General features: G+C 33.7%; 1 protein-coding gene across 2 annotated transcripts in view; it reads right to left on the minus strand.

Annotated features, from left to right (window-relative positions):
* Positions 1-3,419: 3,419 nt before the first annotated feature.
* Positions 3,420-18,529, minus strand: part of LOC145678850 (uncharacterized) — a 183,574-nt gene continuing 168,464 nt past the window's right edge. For both annotated transcript variants that reach the window (XM_081749415.1, XM_081749414.1), the window contains exon 2: positions 3,420-12,383. In XM_081749415.1, coding sequence (XP_081605541.1) covers positions 11,896-12,383 — 488 coding nt within the window. In that variant the 3' untranslated portion in view covers positions 3,420-11,895. The remainder of the gene's footprint in view (positions 12,384-18,529) is intronic.

The following is an 18,529-nucleotide window of genomic DNA, read 5'->3' on the forward strand; positions in this document are numbered from 1 at the left end:
GCAGTGTCCATTGAGTCAGCAACATCTTCAGTTTCTAATGTTTCCGTCTGCTCCAGATTGCCACAAGCGTCCGACATGAGTACTATCTACGCCAACTACAGCACTATGACTACAACACTCTTCACCAGTCAAGAAACAATCTGCATTCATCTACAACATCGCAAGTTAACCAGTCGGACATGGAACATCTCAGCTCAAGTTCACTCCATGCAGCTTACCAACTTCGACTCGAGGTTTAATATTGCCAAGATCGTTGCGATCCAGCTCCGATCCAGCCACGTGCTTCTATCTCGTAAATCGTCAACATCAGGAATAGAATAGTTCTCCAAACTTCTGATTTTACACTCCTCAACACCATCAAGAACAAAGTGCCAATTGACCTTCGGCAAGAACGCTCTGGTCCAGTGTCTCACCACATTAAGACGCAAGCAACCGTTACCTCCGACGCTTCCACCAATGGTCTCTGTGGTCATCAGTGAGGTTGAGCCTTCTTACACAGATGAAGAAAAAACGTGCAAACTATGTAGTTCAACTTCTATCCCTTTCTCTACCAGTTCCGTTTTTTCTACTTTTGTCCCAAATATTTTTCTCAATTCCTGGTTTTTTGCATTTCTCGACAACCAGTGTTTATCCCTGTAAAATTGCGCCTAAAATATATCATAAAATTCAATGCACCATGGTTCTCAGCTAACCTCTTCCTCACGTAACAATTATCCGTTTCAATCTCACTCATGAATTACAATCATATCTTCTCCTTCTCTTGCATTTTTCCAAATCTCTAACAAGATATTTTCTACTAATATTATTTCCTAATCAGTTTACTTAATTCCTTTATTTAGAACATTATGATTTTCTCTCCAAGTTTTTCTTACATTTTATCATTAGCTTTTGGATCCAGCTAGCTAATTTTCTTTATTCTCCTCCATATCCATATTCAGAAATCTTCCAATCCCTTATTATATATGCTTCCGCTCTGTCTAGCGCTATGTTCTACACTAAACATGTATTTTTCTGTGATTATTTAGTTAATATCCCATAAAACACCTTTTTCGCTAAAGATATCATTTGTAATTCCTTTCCTTGTCTTTATTTCACGTTCGCTTTTCAGTTCTTCACTAATAATGCTTTTTTTCTTCCTGAAGACTTATTTCACCATCGCTGTTGTTGGGATGGTAGTCAATGTTTTAGAGATAATTTGATAGTTGTATTTCCATAAGAAAGGACGCGAAAGTTTTGTGTGTTAATTACATCATTTAGTCATTGCTAGGGTTGTATTTTCAATGGCGTTCTAAGGAACAGAGACATTATTTACTATTACACTTTAAGGTACAATTTGTAGTTCTATTACTACTCCTGGCCCCGCGTAACGTATTCGCTAACGCTCAGGTCTTTGGTGCGATCGGTCCTGGGTTCGATTCCCGATGGAGGACAGTCGGTTGAAAAGTTGTAACACCTTTTTCAGACCAGCTATCCTGAGTGAGGTTTTTCCTGGATTGTCCTCATCCACACCAGGTAAATGTCTTAATGGTACCTGATATAATGGTCCCAGGCGTTTCCTTCCTTCCCATTCCTTTTCTCCTCTCCAATTCCGCGGGTAGTATGATCGCCTAGGGATGTTATCCCTCATATGTGTGTGACGGTGGGCCATGGGCCATAGATGCTGAAATCCCAGAAATCTAATTCCTAATCCTAATCTATTACTATTCCTCATACGAGGTTGATCATTAATGTTAATCGAAGGTTTAATGTTCATAGTTTATGTTTATTCATTAAAATCGAATTAAATTATCAAAGGCGATGTATTCTCGTCTTAAACGAGGTAAAATAGAATTACATGAGGGCATAGCAATTTACCTATTAATATATAAAGTAGTTGTGTAATTAACACAACAACATAACTAAAACAATTTTATATCTATCTTTGATTTTATTTTCCGTTCATTTTCTGACCTTCACTAACAATAGTTTTATTCTCTCTAAAGGCTCCTTTCGCTATTCCTATCCTTGCTTTTATTTCCCTTTCACATCTCAGTTCTTCACAAATAATTGTTTTCTTCTTCATAAATGCTTCTTTTGCCTGTTCTATTCTTGCTTTTATTTCACGTTCACATTTCAGATTCTTACTAACAGTGATTTTCTTCTTCATAAACGCTTTTTTCGCCATTCCTATCTTTCTTTTTATTTCACGTTCACATGTAAGATCTTCACTGATAATAGTTGTCTTCTTCCTAAAGCTTCTTTCATTATTTCTGTCCTCTTTTTATTTCACGTTCACATTTCCCACTTTCACAAACAACACTTTCCTTCTTTTTTTGCCATTCCTATCCCTGCTTTTATTTCACGTTCACATTTCAGATTTTCACGTATAACGTTTCTAAAAGCTTTTCTCGTCATTCTTATCCTTGCTTTCATTTCGCGTTCACATTTAAGATATTCAAGAACAATAGTTTCCTTTTGCCTAGAGGGATCTTTCACCATTCCTATTCTTATTGGTACTTGAAGATCACAATTCAGATCTTCACCAGTAATGCTTTTCTTCTTCCCAGAGGCATCTTTCGCCATTGCTATCCTTGCTTCTATTTCACGTCCTCATTTCAGATCTTTACTAATGATGATTCTAGTCTTCCTAGAGAGTTCTTTCGCTATTTCTATCTTTGTTTTTATTTGACGTTCATGTTAAAGATCTTCACTAATAGTGGGTTTCTTCTTTCTAGAGAGTTCTTTTGCCATTTCTATCTTTGTTTTTTATTTGACGTTCATGTTAAAGATCTTCAATAATAATGGGTTTCTTCTTTCTAGAGAGTTTTTTTGCCATTTCTATCTTTGTTTTTATTTGACGCTCATGTTAAAGATCTTCACTAATAATGGGTTTCTTCTTCCTAGAGAGTTCTTTTGCCATTTCTATCTTTGTTTTTTATTTGACGTTCATGTTAAAGATCTTCAATAATAATGGGTTTCTTCTTTCTAGAGAGTTCTTTAGACATTTCTATCTTTGTTTTCATTTGACGTTCATGTTAAAGATCTTCACTAATAATCACTAATAATGGGTTGCTTCTTCCTAGAGAGTTCTTTTGCTATTTCTACGCTTGCTTCTATTTTCCTAGTAGCAATACCTCACATGTACGAGATGTATCGAGATCGATTCAGGATCGAAGAATGTCAAACGTAGCACAATGGTTCAGATTCCCTTTAAATTGTAAATTTCATTCTACAGTAGTCTATATAGTCTCCCTATTGACAAATGACAAATTAATCACTCAATCGAGATATTATACCTAGAACAGTCTGCTTTATCTTTCATCATTTATATTCCCAGCATAAAATGACTTAGCAACTATGTATGTAATCTTGGTAAATATCTAAAGAAATTTTGGTTTAAGGAATATGATATATTGTAAAACTAGAATATTTTCAGCACACTCTTTAAAAATACTTTTATTTTTCAAAAGAAAACAGAAAAACATCACCTTTTTTTCTTAAAAACACTTTAAATAATTTTCTTTGTTTATATTTTAAAATTCTCTTCTATCTTACAACAGCTGTTGTTCTTTATATATACACACACAAGTTTTCTTTAAAATAACATATTTTTTTATTTGTTTGTTTTCATAAATATACATGAGTAAAATTGTTTTTGGTCATCGAAGTCTTGAGTTGTAAGAGGAAACATTTATATATTGATTACAATATACGTAAAGCATTTATCTCTCTCACAAAGTTGAGTTTATTATCAAATAAAAATCTTTATTCTGTTACATAGCACTGATAATATTAATTACCATATTACTAATTTGTTTTAATAATTCGGAATGCAGATAAATCACGATACCAAGTCAAGCTTGGTATAACATCATTTGGAACTTTCAACATCACAAATATAGTTTACATAATATATATTTATATATGGTACATACAAGGTGTTCCAAAAGTAAGTGTTCAGTCTTATGTCTTTCTTTTAAAACAACTGTTTGAATTACTTTAGAAAAGTTTCCCCGTTACTTTTTTAATTTTATGTATTTATGTATTTTTTGTTGTTAAATAAGGGCAGATCTAAGAGAGATACTGCACTGAAAAGTGGCTGTAGAAAAAAAAAAAAAAAAAAAAGAACTCATTAGATTTTTTGGAACAAACGTTGCGACACTCACATATATATTCAATTATCGTCTCCTAGAATTTATATACTTGCTTCAAAGTGTCTTTCTTTTTCTTTTTGTCACAAAGTAGAGGGTATAACATTATGACAAAATGGATTGTATATACAATAACATTTGCGTTTGTACAATAACACATGGTATTAGGTTTTGTTTCACGCTTCTACGCAAAATTTACAGTGACGAAATACGTCGCTCATTTGACCTGAAAATATGTAGGAGAACTAGTTAATTCTTGAAGGTGAGTTTGTTTTCAGACTACTTTGTCAGAAACGACGCTATATTTTATTATTATTCTTAAAATGTTGCATTAATTATTTCCAGGAGAATGTCCACAAAGTATAAGCAAAGTATACGTTTACTCTTTGTTTTCTTTTTTCAATTTTCTAAAGTATAAGCACCACCAGACAAATGTTAGCGCGCCTTCTTTAAATACAATAAATAAGTCTCGGCCGATTTCACTAAAAAAAAAAAATCATCTTTCCAGACTTGCTAACATTTCATATGTTAAAATTTTAAACCACTGTGTTTGGAACGTGGGTAGTTAATAGTAAACAATTATTAGCAAATATTCCCATTCTTGAAAACAGTACGGTGCGGTATTTCTGTTAGATCTGCTTTCTTTGTTTTCGAGAAACTAATATTTTTCTCTCAAGTTCTTCAGACAATTACTTGACCAATAATATTAAGACTGAACATTGAATTTTTAAACACCCTGTATATATATTTTGGTTATTTTATTTTCACAACTTAAAATAAACATTGATACTCGTTCTCGCATCATTTCTCAAACATAATAGTATACAAATAATAAATTTACAATTATTTTATTTTTTTAAATAAATAGATAAATTCTAATATATATATAATTATGTATATATAATATTATGTACACCTACGAATTTCTTCTTTTGCCACTGTACAGAACTAAATATATATATATATGTAATAGTAATTATCATTTTAACATGGTTTACTATCTATTATCTACATTGATTAAATAATATCAGTCATGGTGCCACAGTGTAAGTTTCAGGTTTAATTTCAATTTGGATGAAAAGAGGTACCTAATTGAAAAGATTATTATTCTTAATGCGAAAATGTATAAATTTCAATAAAAATTTCTAAGTAATATGAGCAAATGTAAGGGTTTTCTTCTCTCTGTCTCAAAATTTTCTTTCCAGCGACAACAAAAGAGCTTGAAAGAACGTAATTTGCGATTTTCATAGTCCTTACGCGCTTAAAGAAAGTTATTTTTATATGTGTGTCCAAATTTACATATATCTGTCCAAATCTATGTACACACGCTTATTCAACGTATCTGGATCAAATTCTGAGAGAATAAGATTTGTGGGGAAGTTTCCGAATTTTCTTCGTAGCTAGAAAAATATTGTTAATTTACTACATGGTGAAAATTGAAATTTGTGATTTCTGCATTTTTTGAGGGTTTCATAAATCAATATTAAACTAATAACTCTATAATATGATATAATTCGTTTTTCTGACAAATGAGAAATATCCAGAAGAGATAATTTTTCGATTTTCTCAAAAAAAAAAAAAAATGGGGTGATTTTTTGGTTTTTCGAGAAAATAATTTTTGATGATGATTTTTTCAAAAAAACGAGTTTTGAGGGCGATTTTTCCATTTTGGCAGAAAACGATTTTTGGGAGAGAGATTTTGATTTTTCATAAAAAAGAGTTTTGAGGCCGATTTTTCGATTTTCTCAAAAGAAAAACGAATTTTGGAGGTGATTTTTCGATTTTCGCCAAAAACAAAAAAAAAAAAAAAAAAGGTTCAGGAATTTTTCATGTCTGATAAATTCTACATGTTTAGCATCTAACGGGAAATAATCCAAAGATGACACATATTTTGAATCAATGGACCTCATTGAGCTAAACAACGTGATATAGGGCTGTGTAAAATCTCATGTGTAGTTTTTGAGAGAATTGAGAAAAAATAATTTCTAAACAAAAAATGGTGTTGTATCACAACCATGCCTACATTTCGCGGTGAAACTGATACTGAGATATACCCAGCAAGACGACAGATTGTCTAAATATAAGTCAAATACCAAACGATGGATCTAGTTGGGCAAGATAACATAGTTAAGGATGAATTTCCATGTGTAGTTTTCGAGAAAATAAAAAAAACGAACTTCTGTCACGCTAAAATGTATGTCGTTCGTTGTCAATTAAAAAGAAAGATCTTCTGTCACTCTAAAATGTATGTCGTTCGTTGTCAATAAAAGGAAAACGAATTTCTGTCACGCCAAAAGGTATGTCGTTCGTTGTCAATAAAAAGAAAACGAACTTCTGTCACACTAAAATGTATGTCTTTGGATGTCAATAAAAAAACAAACTGCTGTTACACTAAAATGTATGTTGTTTGTTGTAAATAAAATGAAAACGAATTTCTGCTACGGTAAAAATGTATGTCGTTTGTTGTCAATAAAAGAAACGAACTTCTGATACGCTAAAATGTATGTCCTTCGTTAACAATAATATTGAATTTTGCTGGGAAAAATTATTATACATTTTTGTATCGTAAATGTAAGGAAATACGATGTTAACTACCAGATTGTTGTTTGTATTTTTTTCTCAAAGTGACACACATACCACTTGTAAAAATTATTTCGGAAGGATTAGTAAATTCTTAAGTATGAGTTTTGTTATGACAAAAATTTTTCTGAATATCAATTATGCGTAATTTTGTTCATATTTTATAGATAAATATTTCAGTAATAACGGAAACGTGACACGATTTAATATAAGGAATTGGAGTTAGTTTTCCTACTTTCTTTTCATTTTACCTGCGCAATACTTAGAGACTTAAGTTACCCTTTCAAGAACATGACAAAGTTATAAGCCAAAGTCCGTTTCAACTACAATATAATGAGAGTACTAATGTTTTGTTATGTATTCGACACAATATCACATAGGCGTCTACTTACAATTAACAAAATACAAACATTTATTATAACAATATTTCAGTTATAATTACTCAAATGTCTTTAATAAAAATAGACTCTGTAAAACATATTGTTCTCAATTTTTTTTTTTTTTAAAAGAAATCTTGCTTACAATTGCTCATTTATTTAGAAAAATGATTTATGCATTGATTGTCAATCTGCCTTATCATTGAGATCATAAGAAACGACACTAATAATAATTCATCCATAAAAACAATAAAATGATCAAAGAAAAGTAAATTTAAAATAAATAGTCTATTTTGTACATATTTCTAGATTATGAAAAGGAAAACATTAATGATCATCATCTTTGAAATTTTGAGTGTTTATATATATATATCCGGCGTTCTAAAAATGGCGCCCACGGACCATAAAATACTATTCTACAAGTTATAATAAAACAAACAAACAAATATATATATATTAGTATACCTTTTGGGTCCTTGTCCGGAGACGTGAATTGCACTATGTTGCAACGTCGCAAATAAAGAACCATAAATTAGATCTACCAATTTATCAAATAGTTATAATATCGATTCTTTACAGATGCTAGCTAAAGTCGATATTATTCACACTAGCATCACTTATTAGTGTAGCAATCGATTCAACTGCTTGTTATATTCGTCGAGTAATGCTAATGGTTCCAAATTAATCTGCGACGTTGCCACATTGTGAAATTTTGATTCTCCATAGCGGTTGAAGGAGGTCCCGGAAGGCAAACCATCAGGTAAAATTTTCGCTTTATTTTGGCCTCTAGGATAGTGCTCTGTGGTCCATGGGCGCATATATATCATTCCGTAATCTTGAAGTCGTAACGTGTTAAGTTTTAAGAAATGTATCTGAAAAATTGGCCTATTGTATGAGTATTCACAATTTCAAAATTTTTACCAATCTTTTTGTTTTATAATACATATGAAGATTCCCAGTGTCATATGCATAATATGCTAAGGAAGAAAATATCGCGTCCTTAGAGCGTAAAGGTTCTATGTCCAATTTTAGAAATTTTACAGGAGAGCAAAAATAATGAACATAGGACATAGGAGGACATGTAGCATAGGACAATATTTCATTCATTATTTCTTGTAAATAACGATTTCGTATGCTTTTTTATCGTCATGTGAAAAAGCACATCATGCGCCATCTATAAGTATAAAAAACTCAATTTCGGAAAAAAAATTGGACAGAACTTTTGCGTTCTAAGGACGCGATATGTTATAAAGATATGTCCAATGCATCATTGTATCATACATAAGTTAATGCCCAATAGATTAAACTCTCAAAAAAATGATTCTCGTTGTAATAAGATGTAACATCTGTCCTGACATATGCAGAACATTTTTATTTTTATTTTTTATTATTTTTTTTTTTCGTGGTGAAGTGGCAGCGTTTCTGAAACAGTGATCGGTGAACCACAATTAATTCTTCGGGTATGTTCATGTGGTGCTATTAGATCGATCATTAGGATAAAAAAAAAGATTAAATAAAAATTCAAGTGAATTACGTATCGTAGACTATAGTTGAGGCTCTCGAAAAGATATAGATTGTATAATTTAATAAGAATAAATATAATTTAAACTTTAATAGTTTATATAGAGCCATTATTATAAAATATTCTTGATAGATTTCAACTATTTTTTAAGAGCTAGTGTACATTTTCGTCTATTAACATGAACGTAAAATAAAGGGAATTTTGATAAATACTATTGTAAAAGTACAGGGTGTCTCCCATAAAAACGGTACGCAACACGTACCGGTTAATCATCTCTAGTTAAATTGCTCGTGGGGTGACAACACTATCTCGAAAGTTGGCTACACTTAATTTTATCGGAAAGTTGAGTGCAGCAGTGTGTTCGTGCGCCCACACATCCAACCATAGTATGGCCCACATCAGCAACGTGTTCCCTGAAGAAGACTTGTCAGTAGAGGTCTTTAGTCCCCAAGGCTCACGGACTTAACATCGTGTTATTTTTACTTATAGGGCACACTGAAAATCAAAGTGTATGCTGACAATCCTCACACAATAGGCGATCTTAAACGGAAGATTACTAGAGAAATTAAGATCACGCCTGCAGAATTACAACGTGTTGCTGGTAACATCATCAAATGAAATCAGTGATGCCTGGATATCCATGACCACCACTTCCAGCATCTCTTATAAACAGGTAACTGTTTAACGTTACTATTATCTATTCATTGTTAGTTAGTTCATAAATGCTGTTAAAGTGTTACTTGAATCTCGTGTGTGAGGTGTACTGGTTTTATATGGGACATCCTGTATAAGTAGGTGCTATATGCTCAAAATATTAAAAAAAAAATAATTATAACTTTGCTTTCGAACGGGCAAAGATGAGCTTATCCATGGAACATAATAGTAAAAATGATTCCCACTTCAAAAAAGTTTGAGAAATGCTATTATAAGGATTTACTATTTCTTTTATCATTTTACTATTCACCTCTCACAGTTTGCACATATGACACTGTACCACCTTTTATATACAGGGTGTTATAAAAAATTTGTCACAATATTTTGAGAAGAGATTCCTTACATCATAATTAGAAAACAAGTTCATATGCACCTGTGGTCAAAAGTGACAGGGAGTTACAGGGTGCCGAAAACGTGACAGAAGGGAACGCTCAACTACTATGGGATCTATCGTAATTGGATCAAGACACCCACATAGCACACTACGTCCCTGGGATGTCCCATTTTGATCCCAATCATCCCATTCGGCTCCCGGGATTATCGGGACAATGAGAAGACATCCCATGGACATCCTGCATGGGACGTCCTGTAGGATTACCATGTAGGATGTAGACGGGACGTCCCAGATGGGACAGGAGGTCCGAGGGAAAACCAATAGACATCCCTTCGTGGTCCCGTTGAATATCCTGTATCCCGGGATATTAGCGGACATCTGGATCTCCCGCGGAAATCCTGTGGATGTCCCGGGAGCACATTCGGATATCCCAGGATGTTCCCTCGTCCGTTGCGGGCTCAGGCTCGGACATCCCGTGGACGTACTTGTGCTATGTGGGCATCAATGAGGAACTGGTACGTGAACTATCCAAATTTCCATGTTTAAGAATGCTCCAGTACTTCCACACCAATTTTTAGAGAGGTAGGTCGAGAGTGATCAAGTACCCCCAAACAGCCTGTCTAAAAATGATTCTGTCAGTACTGGAGGTTCTGAAAGATGAATATTTGGACAGTTCACATTCTAGTTCTCCAGTGATGTCTTGACCCGACTACGATCGGTCCTATAGTAGTGGAACTATGGACCTTGAAAGTTCATTTTGTCACGTTTTTGGCACCCTATAACTACGAACTATGCACTTCCGACCACAAGTCCATATGAACTTTTTTTCTTATTTTGGTGTCAGAAATCTATTCCCAAAGTATTGTAAAAAACTTTTGTAACACCCTATGCGTAAACACTACTACAAAAACAAATGCCTAACGCAGCAATGACACGAAACACCTTTGGTCTATTAATTAATACCGTTGCTGTCTCGACATACAACCGATATTTCGGCCACACAATATTAGACCCATTTATTCCAGACTATAACTGAAAAATAATTATGATAAATTATTTGTATCAAGAGTAGTGAATGTTTGCTGTGGCAATAAATTATTTTAACAAACTCTAAATAAAAACAACTCACTTTCACCATATATATATGTGTGTATGTGTTATCTTTTTACCTTAATTAAAATGATGTTTTTTTGTGTGTGAAATAAAAATTGAGTATTCGTGCGCACCATCTGTCCCTGAGGCTTTCAATCTATGAAACTAATTCTCTTTCTTGCGTTAATAAATATTCCCTTCAAACCTTTTTTTCTTTCTTTTTAAATGTTTACATTACCAAGAATAATATATATATATATATATAAAGTTTGTTTATACAATAAATATTTAATTAATTCTGTACATATTACTTCTGTTTCTTCTTCGTCTTCATTTCATTTCTTTTTTTGATTTGAGCGTTTTTTTTTTATCTGTGTACACAAAATTATAAACTGTCACGTATCGTATGTATAATTCCTCGTTTTTATAATTTAACGTAAAAGTACTAAAATTAATTTAAATTCAGTCTTGGAGGTATAATATATATTTCCTTATAGATAATGTATTAGAACCAAAAAAAGATAAATAAATATTGTTATTTTTTAAAAATTAAAATGGAATGTATGATGGATAACATTTGTTCAGCAAATAAATAAAAAACTTTCTTTTCACTACATAAATAATGAAACAAAACACTGTCGTAATTCCATTCAGCGCGTAACAAATTATCAACGAATGTCACGAAGAAGTTTTCTTTTTCCTCAATATGTCAACTCTCATTTTGGTAGCCAGGTCATAAATTTAAATTTTATTTCTTTCTTGTGTTACTGATGTTCGTTTTTAATAATAATAATCATAATAATAAGTAATTATAAAAGTAATGATAGTTTGTTGAAAGAATATGTCCGTGATACATTTTTTTAAATTTTGCTTAAATACTTTTAGTATATATACATAGACCCTATTAGAATGTGTAATTTATGAATCTGCAATTTGTAATGGACATTTTTGTATGGTTAAGTTATATTCTAGAATTTCCAGTTCTATGTAATTCATCGTGAAACACGCGAAGTGGAGGGAAAAAGATGTCTGTTCGTTCAGTATAAAATGTCAGGTCCTCCGAGACCACTAATGATAATTTCTTTACTGCATTTTTTCTCTCTCTCTTTAGTTCGTTTTATCACGTAAAACACGTTATATTTCATGTTAATTTTCTCTCTTGTACTCATGTTGTGGTGCCGGGGGCGAGTCTTGGCTGTCGCTGTTGATTGAATGATTAACACTAGCACTATTATTACTACCGCCATTGTCAACGAGATGATTGGAATTATTTGGGTTCCCATTTACACCACTAGGGGAGTTACTGTTACTGCTTCCTCTGCTGTTAGCACTGACAACACTGGTAGCTACACTGGATGCTGTAAGAGGCTCTGCAGGAATGAGTCCTTCTTTCATCCGTTTCTTCTGTTTCATTCGTCGATTTTGAAACCAAATTTTCACTTGCGTTTCGTTGAGCTGAAGAGCAGAGGCGATTTCTATTCTCCGCGCTCGAGTCAGATATTTGTTAAAATGAAATTCTTTTTCTAGTTCTGTTAGTTGTTTATTTGTGAAATTGGTTCGACCTGCATTACTACCAGCACCAACACCATTGACACCATTTCCGTAACCATAATCACCAACGCCTGGTTTGGGGGCTGAAAAGAGAAAAAAATAACATAAATTAATTGACATTATATTGATCAGTTACGGTATACATTTAAAAAAATATATGCAGTAATGTCTGCATGTGATCAAACCAAATTATGTATTTCGTTTTATAATGTTCTTTAATTTAAAACAAAATTGTCCAGGCGGTACACCATTTAGGCTTACAAGAAAAAATGTTTTCCTGAATTTTATACCTATTAGATAGGCAGCTGCTTTGTTTAGAGAGAATTTTCTCATGGATATATAGGAGATCTGGTTTCGATTTCCGGTGGGAACTCAGGTAGCCCTGATCCCATGTTAAGCTGTATGCTAACATGTAATATAATCTCGCTGCTAAAAGGGGCGCTTAACGCCAAGATCCAACCAATTCTTTCAGTATGTTAATCGAACTTCTATTACACCTTTTGAAGTTGCAAGATAATGGAAAACTGCTATACAAAATGGTGTTTCCCAATCTGAAATTGAGGTGGTCGCTCTAAAATTGTGCTTTTCGATCTGATATGGTGTTTTTCAATCTAATATGATGGTTTTCAATCTAAAATGATGCTTCTTGATCTAAAATAGTGGTTTCTAATCTAAAAAAGGTGATTTTCAATCTAAAATGGTGGTTTCCGATGTAAAATGATGGTTTTCAAACTATAATGTGGGGTCACTCGGTCGAAAAAGTGTAACACGCTTTTTCAGGCCAGTCACCCTGAATGAGGTTTTCCTGTGTTTTCCTCATTCACACCAGGCAAATCCCGGGGTGGTACCTAACTTATAGGCCCCAGGCCGCTTCCTTCCTTCCCCAATCCTTTCTTCCTTCCCTTTCCCCGGATTGTGTGCTCGCCAAGGGACATCATCTCTCAAATCGTGACGGGCTAAATGGCCTTCGATACCGAAAGCCCAGAAATCTAAACCCTAAATCCCTAATCAAACTAAAATGGTAGCTTTCAATCTAAAATGATATTTTCCGATCTAAAATGGTGGTTTTCAATCTAAAATGGTGTTTTTCGATCGTAAAACGGTGGTTTTCATTCTGAAATGGCGAATTTTCCAATCGTACCAACCGTTTGGGTTCCGCACTGGTTCAACATTGCTTGAAATGATGATTTTGTAAGAAATTTTAAAATCAGTTCTTGCTTTCTTTTGCTTTTGCAACACTGAATATTAAACGTAACATTTTAAGTTTTTGTTTCACATGTAGGTTTGAAGTGTGTAGTAACTTGGCGTGGTATCATTCGAAAAATAGAAGTTTATGTTGGGTTAGCAACACTGCTAATCTGGTGATATTGCTGAGTATGTCAAACTACTTGGTAACTTTTAATGTTGACTTGGCAATAGATTTTATCTCTTTCTATCTATTAGTTCAGAAGTTCGAGAGGTCACTTTAAGTGGTCCACCCTATATATATAGTTATATAGGGGGGGGGGGCATTTATTTTAATATGTCTTTGTAAATTTTAAACTAATGGACAAAAACTGCTGAAATTTTGTACCATGCAAATTCGGCAGGGGACATTGTTTAGCATACTCTGTAATACCACAATTTTAACAGTGTTGCCAACTCAAGATAAAGTTGCATTTTTAAAAATAGCACTACATTAGGTTATTACACATTTAAAAAAATATTAAACAGAAACTTATGATGTTACCATTTTATTTAGTGTTGCCAACTAAGGACACCACAATATCTTAAACATCCAAAGTTTGGTGACCTCTACAGCAGTAATAAGCCAAGTGAGATAGACAGGGTAATGGATATGTGAAGTGCTTTAGATATATGACTCGAACCCAGGCCATATGGATATAAGGCGGACAATATCGTGCCCGTGGGTTTTCTCGAGATTTTCCTTTTTCCTCTCACATTCTCGTTCCACCATTTCTTTCATAATTATTCACTTCCAGTAATCGTTGATTTCCTGTAGACTAAAGATCATAATCAAGGGACGTTAAACTAGGAATTTCATTCACTAACTTTTATAGAAGACCATTTTTGTACTGTATTCGAACCTCATACACCAATGAAATTTTAAGCGTGTCTAAATTTTGACGAGAGACGCTTACTGAGTCAACGAGATCCGGTCAAGAATTGTCATAGCCAAAGAAGCATTCAACAAGAAAACATCACTCTTAACTAGCAGTCTTAATATCGGACTAAGGAAAAAGCTGGTCAAGGTTTATTGGACATTACGGAAGCTAGAGAACAAATATTTAAGGTGTTTCGAAATGTGGTGTTGGAGGAAAATGGAGAAAATAAAATGGACACAGAGAGAGAGGGGGGGGGAAGAGTATCAAACGACGACGTTTTAAAACGGATAAGAGAGAAGAGGACACTTCTAGCCAGCATCCTTCGTAGGAAGACTAATTGGGTTGGACACATCTTGCGAAGAAATTGTCCTCTTTATACCGCTATAGAAGGAAAGATGGAAGGAAAGCGAGGAATAGGAAGAAGAAGAACACAACTAATCGACGATTTGAAAAATATCGGGAGTTAAATATTGGGAGTTAAAAGAGAAAGCTGAAGATAGAGAAACGTGGAAGAAACATTTCCAGACCCAAATCTAAAATTGAAAAAAAGAGAAAAACCTCATTAGTCCCAGGACTTGCCGAAATAATTTTGAAAGAAGAGTTTAACCCAAAAGGGTGTGCATTGGGTTTGAATAAATACAATACTCTAGTTGACTTATGAAAACAAACGAACACCTTTATTTAAACAAAATAAACTCGTAGTGGTACACGGTAAATACAAAAAAGAATCCCAATTCTTCTGATCAAGATCGAATGAAATAACGTAAATAAAATAAAGCCCTTTTTGTCGTTGAAACTTTCCTGACGAAGGAAACAAAGTAGAAATAAAGCAACTGAAAGAAAGAAAAAGAATGAAAGAAAAAGAAAAGAATAAATAAACTTTGCCACCCTCCTTCTTTTGATACAACCTTGCGTTAATGAATTTGGACGCGTTAAGACGAAAGCAGAAATTAAAGAATTGGGCCATTCGTACTTAAAAGAACACGGAAACAAACGAAAACCTAGAAAGATGGATCACGCTGCAAATTCGTCACTATCCATCTTCTTCTGTGGGTTTTATTAGTTGCCACGTCTCCTCTCTCTCTACTCTTTGCTTCTTTCAGGAAAAAGAAAGTCCAACGTACAAGCAAGCATCTTAATTGGTCAAGGCTAGTAACAGCCTATCACCATTTACGTCTTATCCCCACCTTCATCTTCATCAGTAACCAAAAAATCTCTACGACTTTGTTGAGTTGGGTAAATTTTACTTCGTTTCTCCAACTTGGACTTTTTCCTTGTTCCTTATTTACGTAGACATATGGATGTGTCCATGGAGAGTTTTCTGGTCACAAACTAAGATGATTCGTTAATTAACTTTTGTTCTTGGCTAGTTTGCTTTTTGTCATTTCACGTTAAAGTCCTGGTTGATTTGTTCACCTACGTAGACTTCATTGTAAGACGCTGCTCTAGTCCTATTTCAAAAGTATATTCCTCTTGTTATTGTAGTACGGTATATTCTTTTGTTCATTATAATATTCAAAAGTATTCCTCATACTACTCTAGTATAATATTCTTTTATTTATTGCAATGTTAAAATATTCCTGATGTTATTCTAATATATACATTTGCTTATTATAGTATTTCTCACGCTATTCTGAAATATTCTTTTGTTTATTTTAATATTAACAGTACTATTTATAATATTCTTATTCATACTTTTGTTTATTGTAATATCAACAGTATTCGTCATATTATTCTAGTAAATACTGTATTTTTATTGATTCTAATATCAACAGTATACGTCTGATATACTATGTTTAATTTTGTTTATTGGAATGGAAATATTTTTAGTATTACGCTCTGGTGTGAAATGTTTCATTGCAACAAAATTAGAATTCTTTTGTTAACTTAATGTATTATTTTGTTTATTGTGCCATTAACCAGCGGCGTAAATCTGTCTACAACATTGGGGGGACGGGTAAGACTTGTTGAGGATCAGGGGAGCAGAGCTGTCTTCAACATTGGGAGGCTTGTTCTGGAGAGACATCAATCATCGCATTTCTTTAAAAAAAGAAATAAAATCAAATCAGATTATTGGAGGGGACAGTCTCCCTAGTTCCAAGATTGGAGGGGACATGTCCCCCTCATACTCCCAGGATTTGCGCCAGTGGTATTAACCGTATTTCTCTTGTTATGCTGATGTGTAATTTAATTGTAATTTGAAAATTTTCCTCAAATTAAACTATTTATTTTCATTATATATATAATACAAAAAGTATTTTTCGCGTTATGTTGGTGTATAATTTCGTTCATTGTAAGACTTAATACCAACAATACTCTTCGTGTTACACTAATCTTAAATTTTATTGATTGGAATATCAACAGCATTTTTCGTCTTACGCTGGTGAAGATTTTTGTTTATTATAATATTACCTACAGCATTTCTAATTTTATCCTAATGTGTACTTCTGTCTACTGTGAATTGACAGTATTCCTTGCAATACACTGATGTTTAATTTTGTTTCACAGTTTAATACACTGATAATTAAATTGAATCATATCGTAATATGACCCATGACAAACACTTTACCATTTTATATCGTAAAGGTCAGATCCATTGGTATTGTAACAGAGCGGTGCTTGAGCGATTGACCGTAGAAATTCAAACTCCGATTAGTGACAATTTCACAGTCTTGTTTTATTACAAGTGTAAACTCTTTAGTGAATTAAAGAAGGGCGTGAATTATGGGTCAGAGGTTTTGACTATGGATTTGGGGGAGGGGGTCAGAGTGGGTTATAGTGAGTGGTTGGTTATAGTGGGTCATAGTGGTTACATTGGGTCGTGGATCAAGGTGGGTGAGTAGGTCATGGGTCAAGTTTACATTGACCCACGCCATCTCTGACACACGTATATTTGTTATGTTGCATATTTTTGTGTACTAAGACATAGCTATAAGACGAGAGAAACCACATATGGAGGTATGCTATTTTTGTTACACGTCGTTAATAATACACGTGTCGAATGAAGTCTTCCGGACAAGGTTCCTTCCAATCAATATAAAGTAGATATTTATCGATCAATTCATACAACAAACATATTGACATGGTGTACTAAATACTGAAGCAAAAAACAAGGTAAGATAAGGAACAGTATATTGACGTGACTATCGTCATTAATATGCTTGTTTTTTTTCTATTAATCTTTGGTTAAACATTATACATGTTCTATTGTGTTACTAATGTTTCTTGCACACGTGTGTAGAATACACGATCCTGAATAAAATACACGAGTAATTTCATATGTAATTTATCAACACCTTTGTGCATATGGTCTCTTGTCTTTTTTTTTTTTCTACTGCGAAAATCGGGACAAAAGGACAATTTGTATAGACAATTTATTATTTGTAACCTTCCATACAACACACTCTGACTATCAAAGATCAGAAATGGCTAAGTGAATTAACATTAATAGAGGAAAAATTTATGACTCTTATTACACATACGCTAGTATTGCTAAAGTTATTGAAATATAAATATGTAACTAGCAGATATGCAGTTCTTCGCATGGGGAGAATATGTTTCATTTTGGATATAAGGGGCTGAATTTGGATTTCAACTGCATCGGAAGTGTCACAATTCGTCTCGGTGACCCCGACAACTATGGATTCGGCACTAATATATATATATATATTTGGTCTAGGAATTAATTCGTGCGGGTGGACAAGAGATGGCGCAACGAACGGAGCGTCCCACAGTTCCGTGTATCCACATATGTGTTGCAAACCCCTGTCATCGCGTATCGTTCGTAGTATAGGGCAGTGGATTAAAGCGTCAAGAACACCAGTTTGTAGTTAAGTGAACATGGCGCAATTTGTGCCTGATAAAGTGTTTTTGCGGGGTGTCCTGCTGCATTACTTTAACATGCAGAAAAGTGCGACTGAAAGTCATCGTATTTTGGTGGAAGTGTATGGTGACCATGCTCTAGCTGAGCGAACGTGTCAGAAGTGGTTTGCACGGTTTAGAAGTGGTGATTTCGGCTTGGCAGACCAAGAGCGAGCTGGACAGCCAAACAAATTTCAAGACGAAGAATTGACAGCATTGCTCGAGCAGGATTCGTGTCAAACGCAGGAACAACTTGCAGCAGC

The sequence above is a fragment of the Thermobia domestica genome, chromosome 2, assembly GCF_964235325.1.
Source record: "Thermobia domestica chromosome 2, izTheDome1.hap1.1, whole genome shotgun sequence".
NCBI classification, from domain to species: Eukaryota; Metazoa; Arthropoda; class Insecta; order Zygentoma; family Lepismatidae; genus Thermobia; species Thermobia domestica.